Here is a 17,137-nt window from a genome sequence, read left to right as displayed (position 1 = left end):
TATACGTAGCACATTTCACATTATATATGACATATAAAAATGTGAATAATATAAACTTTGCAAAACAGTGCCATTAGCGTTTTAATTTACAAAAAAAGTAATATTTTAAAAATATTGAGTTATTTTAATCATCAATATTTGTGAGATGGAGAGAGTGGATCAAATGTCTGAGTTTCCTGGTCTTGAAAAAGTGATTGCCTTGGACACCATTGATTTGCATTGAGAAGGATGAAAGCCTAGGAGCATACTGTCGCAATTGGGGTGTCAACGGGTCAGGTTTGGTTCGAACCCAACCCCGGTGAAACCAGACTTGGATTATAATTTCAGGTATGGTATTGGGTCTACTATAAGAGAAACCACCTGACCATATCCAGTAAAATAATACTTTTTTTTTATTTTTACATTGAAAAGTGTGGGTCTTAATAGGAACTTGGGTCGTGCCCGGGTCTTATATAAAATTTCACAAACTATACTCGGGTCCATGTATTAGTCAGACTTTGGGTCTCAACTCAGGTCTTAATCGAGTTTTTTTATTTGTCACCGTACCCGGACCCTATAGGGTTTGGTGGGGGTCGGGTTTTGACACCCCTAGTAAAAACTAATGACACCCTGTGCTGGTTGTGTCTCTGGCGGCACGAGACACAAAACAAAGATACGAGGCACAAGACACGAGGCACGAGACACACGTAGATGTTTATTTTAATAAAAAATAAAATTTAATGTTAAATGATCAAAAGATAGCTGTTTTATTATAAAAACTAAAAACATTCCGTGTCCTCGTATCTTATTTTTCAACAAGTTTTCGAGCTTGGGGAAGACTCGAACCCGTTTTTGGCCGTCTAGCAAAAGCACATGAGCATGAGTGGGTCCGGGCGGGAGGAGAGGTATGTGGTTCTTTGATCCCTGCAGGCCCCGCCCCTTCCCTTCCTAACCAACCAAATCGTGGGCATTGCAACAAAACCTGCATCCATTCGTTTCTTCACCCTCTTCACCCCGTGAAAGCAAGAAAGAAGGAAAGAGGAGAAAGGGAGGAGGATGGCGTCTGCTTCTTCAATGATCGTCTCCCTTCGAACCTCATTTCCCAAGGCACGTCCTCTCTGTTTTATACGCTTTTCTATTAAGAAAAGGCCTTTTGGGTAATGTTGATTAAACCCACCGTTTGCTGATTATTAAAGGAAACCTCTTATGTGATTATCTCTAACTCAGCATGTTCATGACCACCAAATTCTTTTGGTGTAATTTTTGTCCTTCTCCTAGTGTTCCAAATGAATTAGACCAGAAAAAATTGTCCTTTGAGTTGCCCAACAAATTCTATCGCTTACCAACACCTCAACTTTTGGGTTTAAAGCAAACAAGAGAAAAAAAAAAACATGTTCAGTTGTGCTGGCCTGAGTGGCATCTTGGTTCTTTTACCAATCCTCCGACATTTGATTCTTTTACCCATTCCGTTGTCAATGATTGCTTACAAGAATTACCGTGTATAAGTATGATTTCATGCACCGATTCTTGAAGTTCTAGCTGGAACTACCTCTCCCTTTGGTTGGGCAGAACGAGTTATTGCAAACTATTTTCATCCCTTAATTGAACAGATGACTGCCAAAATTTCTTCTTATGTGTCGTTTCGGCTCACACAATGAGAAACCTCGTATTGCATCCATCAAGTAGTTGTTGATTTAAACAACTGCCAATACAACAAGAAATCTTGTAATCATTGAAGTATTTTAAGATTTTAACAGTCGGTAAATGCTACTATCTTTGAGTCTTTGACACCTACCTGGTTCGGAATAACCCTTTTGAATCAAGACAATATCATAACCTTGGAGATTCCGAGGTCAAACCACCGCCTGACTGTGCTTGATCTGCCTGTCATTAGGGAAATCCACCAAATGCTCAAAACTGTATCACATATAATTGGATGATTGCTTCTACAGATTTTATACATTATATCTTTCAGCATTTACTTAGCCTTTTCTGACTGGGAATGTGAAGTATATGATCCTGTAAGTGAAATTAAGTTCAAGGCACCTTTTTTATATCATTAGTATGCCCTTTAAATTTCTTTGTCAATTCCATGTTACATCTTGCAATATTTTCTTAGAAAAGTAGACCGTCATGTTGTGACGAAAATCATGTTTCTCGTGCATTTTCATTCATCAGGATGCCCTTGAAATTCTTTGTCAATTTCATGTTCGGAATCTGCTGAATATCATTGTTTGATCATGTCAAGCAAAGCTTTTCCTTCCAGATACTTGTGCTTACTACATGAATATTTTTTTTGGACAGACTAAACTTGCGAATCACTGTGTGCTTTCCAAGAGCATTATGCTGTCATGTGATAGCTTCTCAGTCGTTAAACGAAAGAAGAAACAGGAAGCATCTTATATATGCAGAAACTCTAAGGTTTATGTTGAAGGGGATGCACTTGAGAGAGGGTCCACAACACTAAATGATTCTGATGGTTAGGTGACAAATGGTCCATTCACTTTTAGATGTACTAAATAAAAATCTCCAAGTGTGGGTGATTGAACAAATGCATGCTGTATATGTGCTGTAAAACTTTTACTACTATCTTCTTACATCTGTAAAACTTTTACTACATCTTCTTCTAATCAAATTTTGAGTTCTATATCGAATAGCTAAAGGTTCATATGGTGGTTTTATCTAGAGTTAACTTTTTCAAATTGTGGAAAACACAGAATCACCAGACATCTACAGTGTAAGAATGGGATAATAGAAAATCAACCCCTAATGAAAAGAAAAACAAAAAAATAAAAAGAAAGAGATCAATTGGAATGATGAATCACTATGACAAAGCATACAATGATACTTGCCACAAAATCATTGCTATTTGCTCAAATAATGTTGGTTTAATTTTTATGAGCACCACACCCAGATATACATGCAGAGAAATCGATCAATGAAAACTGAAAAACAAGTGTTTTATGCACATAACATCAGAGGAAATGCATAAATGCAGTACATGCATGTATTAGAACTATAAAACTAAATGGAGAAATATGAAGTCTTATCTCTAATAATGGACTGATTGATGATCAAACAACAAAAAGAAACACATGGCTTATGATACTATAATTGGGGGAGGGTAGTTGCACATGGGTAGATTCAATACAGGCATTCTAGTATGTAAACATTTGGCATAATAAACCATATTCATATTCTATATTTGGTGAAATTCCTGCATATCTTGAATAGTGCCTACTTAGATGCAACTTGATTGAGGTCTATGTGAAACGTCCACCAGGTATGTTAGTTTCAGCTTTGAACGACTTTGTGCGGCACAGAAAATACCACATGCATTGTTGGAGGCTTAGCATCTATTGTTTCTTGTGAGGATCTAGAGTGCTTTTAATGCAGCCAATACAAAGAAGAGAATAAACTTTTACCAAAGAGGCGCAATGACTTGATATATGTGTGCATGAATACACTCATGGATGGCAAGATTCAAGAAATAGAAAAGATCAATGCAAATGCAATTGTATTGAAATAATCAATTTATTTGAGGAGGCAAAGCAAGAAGGTGAGCTGTATATGAAAGTGAAGGAAAAAAAATGATGCACAACAATCGGAAGGCGATGAACTCTATAGATGATGATTTTGATGATGCTTGATCTTTCTTTCCTTTCTCATTTTTTGTTAGTCTATTGATGATGTTAAGAAATTTTCAAGACTTTATGACTTTATGATTTTTGATCTTTACTACTAATGACTTTGGTATTTTGTACTTAATGGTTAATCTGTGGTAGCTATGTTTTTATTGGTTTATTTTTTCGCTAATTGTTCATTAGATATTTTATGTTGTAGCTGATTTATAATTCATTTTTCATTAATGGATAGTTAATAATCATACTTGCTAGTTCTAAAATTTCTAGTCCTAAGGTTGTTCTTTATTCATAAATATTGTTTCTTTCATTTGGTATCTCAATCATTTGTTTCTCATGATAGCGTATGAGATGCTTTTAAGCAGTTGAATGCCAAGTTGCGGATCTCAGTGAGCTTTTGGACCATCCCCAATGCTGGTGTCTTTTTGGTGCTCTCACTTTGCTATCTCTAGACTTTTGCATGCAATATGTGCATTTGCATGATTGTGACACACTCCTATTATGTGGCTGAGTGGTTTAGGCTGTGAGAAAATGGATATGGATGTTAGTTCTGAAGATGATTACAGAGTGGCAATTTTATGCTTAAAAGCTAGATATGGGGCTTGACCATGCATAAGCATCTCTCTCTCTCGTTAGGACCCATCAATGATCATAGTTGCAGGTATTTTTAACTTCATCTGAATTGGTAGATGTCTCTATCACGGTTTGCTCGGCAGAAAACGTACTAGATTGGGTAATTCTCGTGCTCAGATGCGTTTTTCAGAGATAAAAAATAAAAAAACTGATATCACACTAAAACTTGGCAATAAAATACTCAAGTTTTTTCATTAAATCAATTGATTGATTCTAATAAATAAGCAATGATAAACACATATACTAGTTCAGATAAACCAAAACCACCTATAACTTTGATTCTTGAAGGGTCTTAAAGAAAAGGGCACCATAACAAAGTATATCCTCCTCTCTCTCTCTCTTTCTATATATATGTATGTATTACGTATGTATATTTGCTACTATCTACTGTATGTACAATCTAGTTGGAAAATCATTAGCGCAAATTGTATCCACTCAATCTGACTTTATAGATGGGTTTGGCATGCTTTGTCAAGGATTACACTTTGAATCATCCTTTTTTGATGTAAAAATATGATTTTTTGAGTCATGAAATTTTGGTACATTATAGGCCATTGATGTTTGAAGCCCTTGGAAAATCAACTTATATGTTGCAAAAACATGATCCAGAACTAGTTTTTTACTAAAGACACCATATAGATCACATTTATAAGTTTCTACTAGATTGCATATACAAATGACTATATATATATATATATATATATATATATATAGAGAGAGAGAGAGAGAGAGAGAGAGAGAGAGAGAGAGAGAGAGAGAGAGAGAGAGAGACTACACCCCAGCCATCTTTTTTTTTTGCTAAAAACATCTTTAGCGGCAATCGCAACCGCTGCTAAAGATTTTTTTTTTGCATGCGCAACATGCGGGGTGCTTTAGCGCCATCCATCATGGACGTCGCTAGTGCGTTGGCCAGGGTATGCAGCTGCTCCTCTCTTTCTCACTATATATATATATATATATAGTCACCTCTATCGTTAAAGGTAATTTCTCGGCGAGAGTATTTCTCGGAGAGATTTTCAAAAGTTGATAAATCTCAAGAATATCCCGGGAGTTTAAAAAATTGAAAAAATATAAATAACAACAAAAAAACTAAGAAAATAATAAGTTTTGCATTATTTTTCTTCCAAAAATATAAAGAAACATGTTTTAAAGGTTTTAAAATAAAAAAGAAACAAAAAAATATGAAATGCAAACTTAAAATAAAAAAAGAAGAGTTTTTCCCAAAAATATCGTTATAATCAACTTCAAAACAGCATATCAATGGAAAATAAATATATCTAAAGGACTAGATTTTGTTCAAAACCTATTTTTAATTCTTTAAATGGCCTATTTCATCATCAAAATATTAGTACTTCTATTGTTTCATCTGCAAAAGAGTTCCACAATCCGAAAAGAATTGGAAAAAATAAAAGTTCATGTTTTGCAGCACCTACTGCATGAAATCGTTTCCAAGTTATTACTTACGCCTATAAGGGATGAAGGATGGCCTCTTACAAGCTCTTCAATTGCCTACACATGGAAAGACACAGACTTTAGCTTCTCAAGATATACATCAACAACAAAAGTATAAGATAAAAACAAAAAGCCAAAAAACAAAAGGTGTGCCAAAACAACCTCAAACATACCTTTAATATCAGCTACCTTAAAATATCAGTATTTCTCGTGATATTTTCAAAATATCACCGATATCGGTGACAGTGATTAGGGGTGTCAATAGGTCGGGTTTACCCCGACCCAACCCAGACCAAAACCCTATAGGGTCCGAGTATGGTGACAAACAAGAAGACCCGATTAAGACCTAGGTCAGGACCCGAAGGTCCGATTAGTACACGGACCCGGGTATAGTTTGTGAAATTTTATACCAGACCTAAACCCGACTCGAGTTTCGATTAAGACCCACGGTTTTTAATGTAAAAATGCTAAAAAATATTATTTTACCAGGTATGGTCCGAGTCTGGTTCATGTAGTTCTTATCGGATTCGGGTATGGTTTCTCTTATAGTGGACCCAATTAGACCTGGGTCTGGACCTGATACCATACCCGAAAATCTGGTCCAAGTATGGTTCCACCTGGGTCTGAACCAAACCCGACTCGTTGATACTGAAATGAAGTGCCAAATGAAAAAGGGCAAAGTCTCCAAGCGAAAGCACGGAAGCACACACATACACAAGAGGCCACAAAGGGGCTAAATAAACCACAAAAGTGGTCAGGCACAAAAAGAGGTAAAAAAATATATCTCACTTCATAGAATGCTACTCAAGAAGCTTGGGAAATACATGGGACTGTGCCCCTTATTTATACACAGCAAGGGACTCAAGGAGGGGCTCCCATAGAGTCGTTGGAGCCCCTCCAACGGTCATATTTATGACCGTTGGAGGGGTCCAACGACTCTATGTGGACCCCTCTCAAATGATTAAAAAGAAAACAAAAAGAAACAAAAAGAAAAAGAATAAAGGAAAAAGAAAGAAAAGAAAAAGCATATCAATGATATGCGTGTACAGGTGAAATGACAGAAATACCCCTATCGGGTTTTACAAAATAAATATATATATATATTTAGATATATAGATAGACACATAGACATATATATATATATATATATATATCATATATATATATGTATATGTGTCGTAATCTATATATATATATATATATATATATATATATATATATATATAAATATACATTATATTTTAACACCCCCCCTCAAACACATGGTGAAATCACCGAGAGTTTGCTAAGGAGGAAGTAGAAGCGAGGCGAAGGCAAGGCTTTGGTGAAGAAGTCCGCCAACTGATATTCGGTAGGAACATATGGGAGTTGAATGGTGCCGCGTAGGAACTCATCTCGAACATAATGACAGTCCATCTCAATATGCTTCGTTCGTTCATGAAAAGTGTGATTGCTAGCAATATAAATGGAGCTCTTGTTGTCACAACACAGCTTCGAAGGAGTTGAGAATGAGACACCCATATCTTTAAGTAAGCTTCTTAACCATATAATCTCAGTTGTGGTAGTGGCCATCGCACGATATTCTGCTTTGGTAGACGAGAGAGAAACTTTACGCTGCTTCTTACACCTCCAGGAGATAAGCGACTCCCCCAAGAAACACACAATAACCTGTGGTAGAAATACGATCATCGGGGTTACCCCCCCAATCAGAGTCAGTATACGCAAGTAAAGTAAGAGGTGAAGAAGAGGATAAGAATACTCCCTTAGTTATGGAATTTTTTAAATATCTGATAATCCTCATTACTGCTGCCATGTGAGTAGTGGTAGGAGCAGTCTGAAATTGGCTTGCACTATGAACTGCATGTGAAATGTCAGGCCTGGTGATAGATAAATATGTTAAGGATCCAATCAATTGACGATAAGGCGTGGGGTCTGCTAAAGGAGTGCCATCATTGGCTCTTATCTTGGCATTGATCACTTCTGGAGTCTTCACCCTTTTGTCATCTGTCAACCCAGACTTAGCAATAATGTCAGAGGCAAGCTTCATCTGAGATAGGACATACCCCTTGGGAGAGTATGCAACTTCAATTCCTAAGAAATACCTTAGAAAACCCAGATCAGACATATCAAAATTTTTCTTAAGAATATTTTTAATAAGATCAATACCTTTCTTATCATTACCTGTGATAATCATGTCATCAACATATAATAACAAAATTGTAATGTATTCATTAGAAGATTTAACAAGCAAAGCAGTATCTGTGTAACATGAGGAGAAACCATTATCAAGAACTACTTTGCTAAAAAGATCATACCAAGCTTTTGGTGCTTGTTTTAAACCATAGAGAGCTTTGTTTAATTTTAGAATATTACCTTTCCCAATTTCAAGACCCGGCGGAGGATCCATAAGAACTTCTTCACACAGAGTTCCATTTAAAAACGCATTTTTAACATCAAGTTGATATATCGGCCATTGTTTGATGGATGCTAAAGCAATTAGGGTTCGTACACTAGTCATTCTGGCTACAGGAGCAAAGGTTTCTTCATAATCAATCCCATATTCTTGGGCGTAGCCTTTTGCAACCAAACGAGCTTTGTATCTTTCAAGAGACCCATCACATTTGGTTTTGACTTTATATACCCATCTACACCCAATTGCCTTTTTTCCTAAAGGTTGAGGAATAATGCTCCAAGTTTGGGCCTTGTTAAGAGCCTCTAGTTCGATTTTTATAGCTCCAATCCAATGTGGGTGATCTTTAGCTTCCTTGAATGAGGTAGGCTCATGATACGAATGTATTAACATGAGACAAGCCCTATAATTCGGCAAAAAGGATTCATAAGATACAAATTTTTTTGGTGGCCTACTAGTACGAGAAGATCTCCTAGGTGGATTGTTATCAATAGGTTCTTCTAAAGAGAAGTCTTGAGAGTATCTGTCAATAGCAGGTTGATGTTCATTTCCTATCCGCCGAGTATATACATTTATATCATTAAGGTTTTCATTTTGGGAAGTATTATCATGTTGTGGTATATCATTATAATGCAAATTTCCGTCACAACTAGTATCACAAGTAATAGCTTCAGGGGACTCAATCCTAGGAGCTAAGTCGAATAGAAAAGAATAATCGATGTCTTCCTTAGATGTGTGGATATCGAAACCATTTTGATCTTCAATAAAGTTTACATTTCTCGACACATATAATTTATTGTTTCGAATATCATAGCATCTATAGCCTTTTTTATTCTCACCATAGCCAATGAACACACATTCTATAGCTTTAGGTGACAACTTATCTTGTCCTAGACTAAGTACAAAACATTTGCATCCAAAGATTCTTAGTCTATTAAAATCATGAGTAATTTTAAATAGTTTTTCAAAGGGCGAAACATTTTTTAAAGAAGAAGAGGGCATACGATTCACAAGATATGTTGCGGTAAGAAGCGCTTCGGCCCAAAAGTTTTTAGGAACATTTTTAGACACAAGAAGAGTTCTTGTCGTTTCGATTAAATGTCTATGTTTCCTTTCCGCAAGACCATTTTGTTGCGGAGTTTTAGGACAAGATCGTTGGTGCACAATCTCATTTGTTTTAAAATAATTTTGAAAATCTTTAGACATGTACTCTCCTCCTGAGTCAGACCTAAAAGTGGCTATATTATGTTGGAATTGATTTTGAACAAGAGCGTGAAACTCTTTAAAATTAACGAAGACATCGGATTTATGCTTGATAATGTAAACCCATGAGTATCTAGTAAAATCATCAATAAAAGAAACATAGTAAGAGAAGCCCCCTTTGGACATAACAGGTGCCGGTCCCCATACATCGGAATGCACAAGTTCAAAAGGTCTTTTTGACACAAAATTGCTATGAGAGTATGGAAGAGAGTGAATTTTCCCAAGAATACAATCATTGCATGTAAAAGTATTTGTATTACAAATTTTTTCCAAAAACGGAAAAAGATACAACTTGGAGATACTAGGGTGTCCAAGTCTCTTATGCCAAGTCTCAATATCTTTGGATTGAACATGATTACAAAATGATTTGGATGGCAAAGACAAAAAATCCATATAGTAAAGGTTCCCTCTTCTATGGCCTTGCCCAATCCGCTTCCCAGACCGGAGATCCTGCACATAGCAATGGGTAGGTGAAAAAGAGACATTACATTCAGAATCGGTAATTTGAGAGACCGAAAAAAGATTTAGATTAAGTTTTGGAATGATTCGGATTTTGAGAACAAAAAATTCTTTGTTTTGGTCATAAGTTTTTTCAAGGTTTCCAATGCCTTCAACATTTAAAGATGTTCCATTGGCGGTGGATACATATGATTTAAATTTATTGAGACTTGGTTTTGATAAAAGTGATGCATTTGGAGTCATATGGAAAGAGGCACCCGAGTCAAGAATCCAAGAAGTCATACCTGGAAAAGAGGAGATGGCGGCACCGGAAGTGGAGGGTGAAGAGGATGATGTAGAGGCGTTCATCTTTATAAATTGTTGAAGAGTTTCGGTTAGATGAGCGATGGACTCCTTTATGTCACCATCCTTCTTTGAATCTTCATTGATGATTGGGGGAGTTTCCCCCACGGAAGCCACCTTCTTTTTGAATCTAGGGCAATCGGGACGAATATGGCCCGATTCATTACAATTATGACAAACGATTTTTCTCCCTCCACCACCATTATTCTTCCAAAAATGTGGTGGTTTATATGATCTAACATTGTTGCCGGGTCTAGACACGGCATGCACTTCATCAACATCTCTTTTCAAGGCCAAACAGGTTTCTTCTTGACATAAATCGACCAAAATATCGCTTAGAGGGGTAGAGGCCCTATGAAGTAGAGATCCTCTAAGTTGTTCAAATTCGGGACGAAGCCCATGAATAAATTGAAAGAACCTCTCTTTTTCCATTTGCTCTTGTCTCATAGCAATAGCACTTCCTTCCCATTGTGGTTCGAGAAGGACAAGTTCATCCCACAAAGAGGATAAGGCACTATAGTAGTCCCTAATGCTCATATCACCTTGCTTGGTAGCTCTTACCTTCTCTTGTAAAAAAAAATGCCTAGCAAGGTCTCTTTGAGTGTACATGCCTTTCATAAAAAACCATGCTTCATTTGCCTTTTTGAATTTTGCAAGGTTTGCACAAATCTTCAATTCGACATTGTTCATGAACCATGCCAAGATTTTAGCATGTTCACTTTCCCAATCTTCCATTTTAGAAGAATAATCAAGAATAGCCTTTTCTTTTTCTTCTTCATTCAAAGCTTTTTCCTCACTTCAAATTTAGTTAACTTCAATTGTGGTTCCAGAATGGTTCCACATACGTAACCCCAAAGCTTTTTACCTTTGAGATTATTCTCCATAGCGGCGGCCCACATGCGGTAGTTGGTCCCATCCAATTTGAATGAGAGATCGATTTTTGCATCTTTGTTGGCCATTTAGAAAAACAAATTAATAAGACAAGAGAGAGGAGAGGTACTACTTGTCAAGGGAGGATCCGATGAAGCCTTCTTAACCAAGGCTCTGATACCATGAAATGAAGTGCCAAATGAAAAAGGGCAAAGTCTCCAAGCGAAAGCACGGAAGCACGCACATACACAAGAGGCCACAAAGGGGCTAAATAAACCACAAAAGTGGTCAAGCACAAAAAGAGGTAAAAAAATATACCTCACTTCATAGAATGCTTCTCAAGAAGCTTGGGAAATACATGGGGCTGTGCCCCTTATTTATACACAGCAAGGGACCCAAGGAGGGGCTCCCATAGAGTCGTTGGACCCCTCCAACGGTCATAAATATGACCGTTGGAGGGGCTCCAACGACTCTATGTGGACTCCTCTCAAATGATTAAAAAGAAAACAAAAAGAAACAAAAAGAAAAAGAATAAAGGAAAAAGAAAGAAAAGAAAAAGCATATCAATGATATGCGTGTACAGGTGAAATGACAGAAATACCCCTATCGGGTTTTACAAAATAAATATATATATATATTTAGATATATAGATAGACACATAGACATATATATATCATATATATATGTATATGTGTCGTAATCTATATATCTAAATATATATATATAAATATACATTATATTTTAACAGATACCCCTATCAGTGATATATATATACCTCAAGGGGAGAATCCTGTGTCAGTACGACATAACACAAATCCGGTCACGAGATTCAATGTGATTCATGTATGACACATGCAACACCGTGTCCGACACATTGACACGAATCTAACACGTGATATAGTGTTTGGCACAAGGTCGGACACACTATACATGGTGTTCGACATGTTCAGTATAGTGTCTGACATGCATGACATGGTGTTCGAGACAATAAAAAGGTATGCTTATAAATATATTTTTTTTTAAATTTTAATGAATAATATATATTATTATATAAAATATATATAATATATGTATGACCATGTCTCTGAATCCTAATTTTTGAAAAATGCTGTATTGTTCCAAGCAAATTTGCATTGCATCCCGTACCTGCATCCACATCCATGTGATATATGTATATGTATATATATATATATATATGTGTGTGTGTGTGTGTAGGGGGGGGGCAATATTTGCTACCTCGTGGGTAAGGAAACTTCTAGAAAAATTGTTCACTGTCATTCACAAACACCTGCCTCCTGCCATTGAGACCCACTCTCTAAAGTCTTTAGAAGACCAATTGGTTGTTAGCTGAACCAAGGCTATTCGGAGCCCAAATTTTGCATCAAATTCCAATATTTCATCTTGCAATCAAGATTCAATCTCTATTTTGGCTCATATTCAATCATCAATTTTTACCTTTGAACGTAAATGTTCAATTCTTTGTCTCTGCCAGGGGTTCGGGATTTCAAATCCCTTATCTAGAGTTTGCCTTTTGCATCTCATTTTATCTCATTCTGTATCATTTCATGTCATGTCATTACATTCCATGAGATTGCACGTCATTTTCGAGATCCAGCACTCTGGTTTTTCAAAATCTTGAAATCCATATTCGATTTTAAAACTTTTCTTTCGAAATCAATTTCAAAAACCTGGGTCTTAGATCAATATTTTTCATTTGTCAACCCTCAGGATCTTATATTTTTTTATTTCAAAATATTTTCCTCAGAAAGCGATCTGGATTCATTTTAACTCAATTTTAACTGATCCCAATTCTCAGATGAGACCCATCTAGGTGGTGTCACTTCTGGATCTCTTCTTTCATCCAAATTTCTTAAATTTTCGAGTTTTAGTGGGATCAAGACTCTGTCCTTTTACATTTTTGAACCTCTTCAAAATTTTATTTTGATTTTAAACCAGAAGAAGTCTTATCCCTAGTCCATTTCCTTCATTTTGGCCAAAATCTCAGAGTTTCAGTAGGACTAAGACTCTTTTCCAGAGTTTCAGTCAGATCAGGACTCTACCTTTCACTTCTATTTTTATCGATTTTCGAGAAAACCTTTCAAAATCTTTCATTTTGGCCAAAATTTTAGAGTTTCAGTTAGACTAGGACTTTGTCTTAGAGTTTTAGTCGGATTAGGACTCTATCCCGATTTCATCCTTTATTCATGTTTTTCACTTGTTTTAAAAAACCTTCTCATCTGACTTTCAAAAAGACAAAAATCTTAGAGTTTCAGTCAAACTAGGACTCTATCATAGAGTTTCAGTCTGACTAGGACTCTGTCTTCCATCTCTATTTTTACTTGTTTTCAACAAAATTTATCAAAATCTTCTATTTTGGTTAAAATTCCAAACTTTTAGTTGGACTAGGACTCTATTTCAGAGTTTCAGACGGATCGGGACTCTATCGTTTGTTGCCATTTTCACCTATTTTTAAGAAATTCTTTCAAAATCTTTCGAAAGAAGTCAAAATTTTAGAGTTTTAGTCAGATCAGGATTTTGTTCTAGAGTTTCGGTTGGATAAGAACTCTAACCCTAACTTCATTTTTTTGAGAAAATCTTTCAAAACTTCTTTATTTATCTTTCAAACAATCGAATTTCAAATTTCAGGACTTTATTGTAGAGTTTCAAAATTTTAGGACTCTGCCCCAGAGTTCCAGCTGGTTCAGAACTCTACTCTGATTTCATTGTTTACTCACATTCACTTGTTTTTCAAAAACAGATTCAGTTCCAAGAGTTTCAAAATTCGAGGACTCTATCCTAGAGTCCCAGTTGATTAGGACTCTGACCCTGATCTCGTATTTTGTTCATTTTTACCAATTTCTGAAAAGATCTTTCAAAACCTCTTTGTCTTTCAAAAAACTCAAATTTCAAGAGTTTCAAAATTTCAGGACTCTGTCTTAGAATCCTAATCGGGTTAGGACCCTATTCTGAATTTTATTTCCACTTTCAATTCCACTTGTTTTAAAAACCTTTTCATTCGTCTTTTAAAATTTAGTTCATTTGCAGAGTCCCAGTTGATTTAGGACTCTATTTCAGAGTTTCGATTGAATTAGGACTCTAATTTTGACTGCATTTTCTGACTTATTTTCATTACTTTTGAGAAAATCTTTCAAAAACTTCTTCGTTCGGCTTTCAAAAACCTAAATGTCAGAGTTTTAGTTGGTTTAGGGCTTTAGTCTAGAGTTTCAGTTCGTTTAGGACTCTATTTTTAAAACCTTCGATTGTCATATGATGATTTTAACTCTGTTTTAAAACCCTTTTCAGTCTTTATTTCAACTTTCTTTCAAAACCCTGATGTGGGGCCCACTCAGTTGGCGCCACATCTGGAGGAGTCTCGATCCATTTAGAACTCTGATGGACCCAAAACTTTGAATTTGAAAACCAACTTTATTCTAAACCTCTTTTTGAAAACCTGTATTTTCAAGCTTAAAATCGTTTTTGAAAAATCAAGTGGGGCCCACTCTAGGTGGCGCCATATTTGAAAGAGTTAGGGTTAGCTTAGGATTAGTTAATGTCCTAAGTAGGTTAGGAGTTTTGAAAAATTCCAAATTGATTTTAAAATTTTCGTTTTTACTTTGGTGTTTTTAAACCTTATTTTTAACTTTTAAATTAAAAGTTTTAAAAACCAAATGTGGGCCCCATGGATGGCGCCACATTTGAGGGAGTTTTAGGGTTAGTTAGGAGTCAATTAAGCTAATTAGGTTAGTGTCCCATCTAGGTTAGTACTCTACCCAAAATCGCCTCCCTTAGTTTTTTTAGATAAAATTTCAAAAAGTCAAACTAATCCTAATTAAGGTTAATTAATGCCTATAAAAGGGGCCAAAAGGGGGGGGGGGTCGACCCATGCTCTCTCTCCCATTGTTTCTTGCTCCTTCTCTCTCCTCCAGCAGCCTTCCTTCCTCCATTGATGCAGCAGCCCAAGGTAAGGTCTTCTACTTTATTATTTTAATTGATTTCATTAATTTTTCATGATTATTTTTATGGATTTAACCATTGCCGCCCCTTGGTTGTGAGATTTGAGCCAAATCTTCATTCAAGAACCGTGAAATCGATTCAAGAAAGCGATCTAATGCTGTGTGAGGGCATTTTTCATGATTTCAAACCGTTGAAATCGTTTGAACTATCGTTTTTTGTGTTCAAGCCGAATAAAAGATGAGATTCGCCCGTTCAATGGGTCAAATCCCTCTTTCCGAAGGCTAAATCAAATTCTAACCGTGTATTCCTTGATTTATTTTATTTATTTACCATATTCATGTTTATTCTATTCATTAAAACATCAAATCCAAATTTGTGATGTTATTTGCAAGTTTTTTTTATTTTCCATGCTTAGATTAAGGTTTTTCATGTTTTATCGATAATATGTGATTCTTGATCCTGGGCACGCGGGAACCTCGCTATTTTATGTTCAAGTATCTGTCAAAAAAATATAATTTTTTTAGGGTTAAACCGTGAATATGTCAGTGATTCCCTATAAAAAAATCGGATTATTTTGGGTTCTGTAACCCTGTCAAAAAAATCTAAAACCGAACTATGCTTTTTAAACCGTGAAATCGCTATGTGGATTTGGGAACGACTTGTCGAGGCGATCTCTCCCTCATCGGAGATCCGATCGACGATCCGTAAGTTGCAGTGTGTTCGCTACATGGTTGCCAGTTGAGGAAGCGGGAGCGGGAAGCGATACGGGAAGCGAGAAGCGAGGCACTTTCAAAATTTTAGGAAGCGGGGAAGCGTGGGACCACTTAGGAGCGATTCGGGAAGTGTCTCGGAAGCGACCTAGGAAGCGTCTCGGAAGCGAAGGGGAAGCGAAAAAAATAAAAATAAAAAATAAAAAATACAAAAAAATTGGAAAAAACAGGGGAAGCGTGGGGGAAACGAGGGGGAAGCGCGCTTCCCATTAAAGGGAAGTGCGTCCCCCATTAAAGGGAAACACGTCCCCCATTAAAGGGAAGCACGCTTCCCAAAAAAGGGGGACACGCTTCCCAAAAAAGGGGACGCTTCCCCCCACGCTTCGGAAGCGCGGCGTTCCGCGCTTCCGAAGCGCGCTTCCCCTTTTAGCTAGGCGCTTCCGGTTACCCTGGTTCGCTATCATGTCTAGTATTCTCTGTAAAATTTTCAGATTTTTATATATCTGCTTGTTATTTTTCCTCTGTCAGAAATCATAATCGGTTTTACAGAGCCCGTTATGCATTGTCTAAACCCTAGATCGACTTGTGCTGATCGTATCTCCCTAACCGGAAATCCGATTGATGATCCGTAAAAAGGAGTATCTTCATCTGTGTATCTACTGTCATCAGCTAAAATTTTATAAATTTTTAATACAGTTTAATATATTTCCTTGCACCCGAAACCGGATGTGTTTATTTTAACTTGTTATATATTTGTCAGAATCAAGCGTATATTACTGGAGCGATATCTCCCTAACCGAAGATGATTTTACCGATCTGTAAAAGATTTTTTTTTGTTTATGTCTAGTATCTCTTTATAAATTTCTATGGTGATTTGATACTCGATGCGGGTCTGACACTGTGACAGGTACGTGCCCACAAGCAAAATTGCATATTTCATGTTTTTATTCAATTTTCTTATCAAAATAATACTAAAAATTCTATTTTTCAATTCTATTTTAATTTTAGGGTTGTTAGAAGTGTCCATGTCAATTTTTGTGAATTTTGGAATTCATTTGAGGCTTTATTTAGTTAAATCATAGAAACAGGGTGCCTGCGAAGTCCCGATTCGAGTAAAACACTGGCAAAAAGTGCTATTTTCATGATATTTCAATTTTTTTACAAAATGTTTAATTTTTTAGGGTTTGATCATGCTTATAATCATGCTAGGGTGCTTCACACCCGATTTGGTGTTTATTTGAATCCATTTAAGCCCTAAATCCAAAGTTTTACAAAAATCTTTTCTGAAAACCCTGATTTCAAGGCCATAGTCTTGTTTTTAAGGGCATTTTGGTTATTTTTTTCAAAATTCCGACTTTTAAAGTTATTTATTTTTATTATTTATTCAATTATACATGATATTTTATTATGTTTATCTTAAGAAA

General features: G+C 36.1%; 1 protein-coding gene across 1 annotated transcript in view; it reads left to right on the top strand.

Moving 5' to 3' along the window:
• Positions 1-947: 947 nt before the first annotated feature.
• The window catches only part of LOC149829427 (Lactoylglutathione lyase / glyoxalase I family protein), a 36,184-nt gene continuing 19,994 nt past the window's right edge, over positions 948-17,137 (top strand). Inside the window, exons 1-2 of the mRNA XM_090015935.1 lie at positions 948-1,086; positions 2,284-2,458. Of these exons, the coding sequence (XP_089872061.1) occupies positions 1,036-1,086; positions 2,284-2,458 (226 nt within the window). The 5' untranslated portion in view covers positions 948-1,035. The remainder of the gene's footprint in view (positions 1,087-2,283; positions 2,459-17,137) is intronic.

Source organism: Nuphar pumila, chromosome 8 (assembly GCF_984573655.1).
Source record: "Nuphar pumila chromosome 8, dmNupPumi1.hap1.1, whole genome shotgun sequence".
In the NCBI taxonomy this organism is placed as follows: domain Eukaryota; kingdom Viridiplantae; phylum Streptophyta; class Magnoliopsida; order Nymphaeales; family Nymphaeaceae; genus Nuphar; species Nuphar pumila.
The sequence above is the reverse complement of the archived record's forward strand: the minus strand, read 5'-3'. Positions and strand labels throughout refer to the sequence as shown.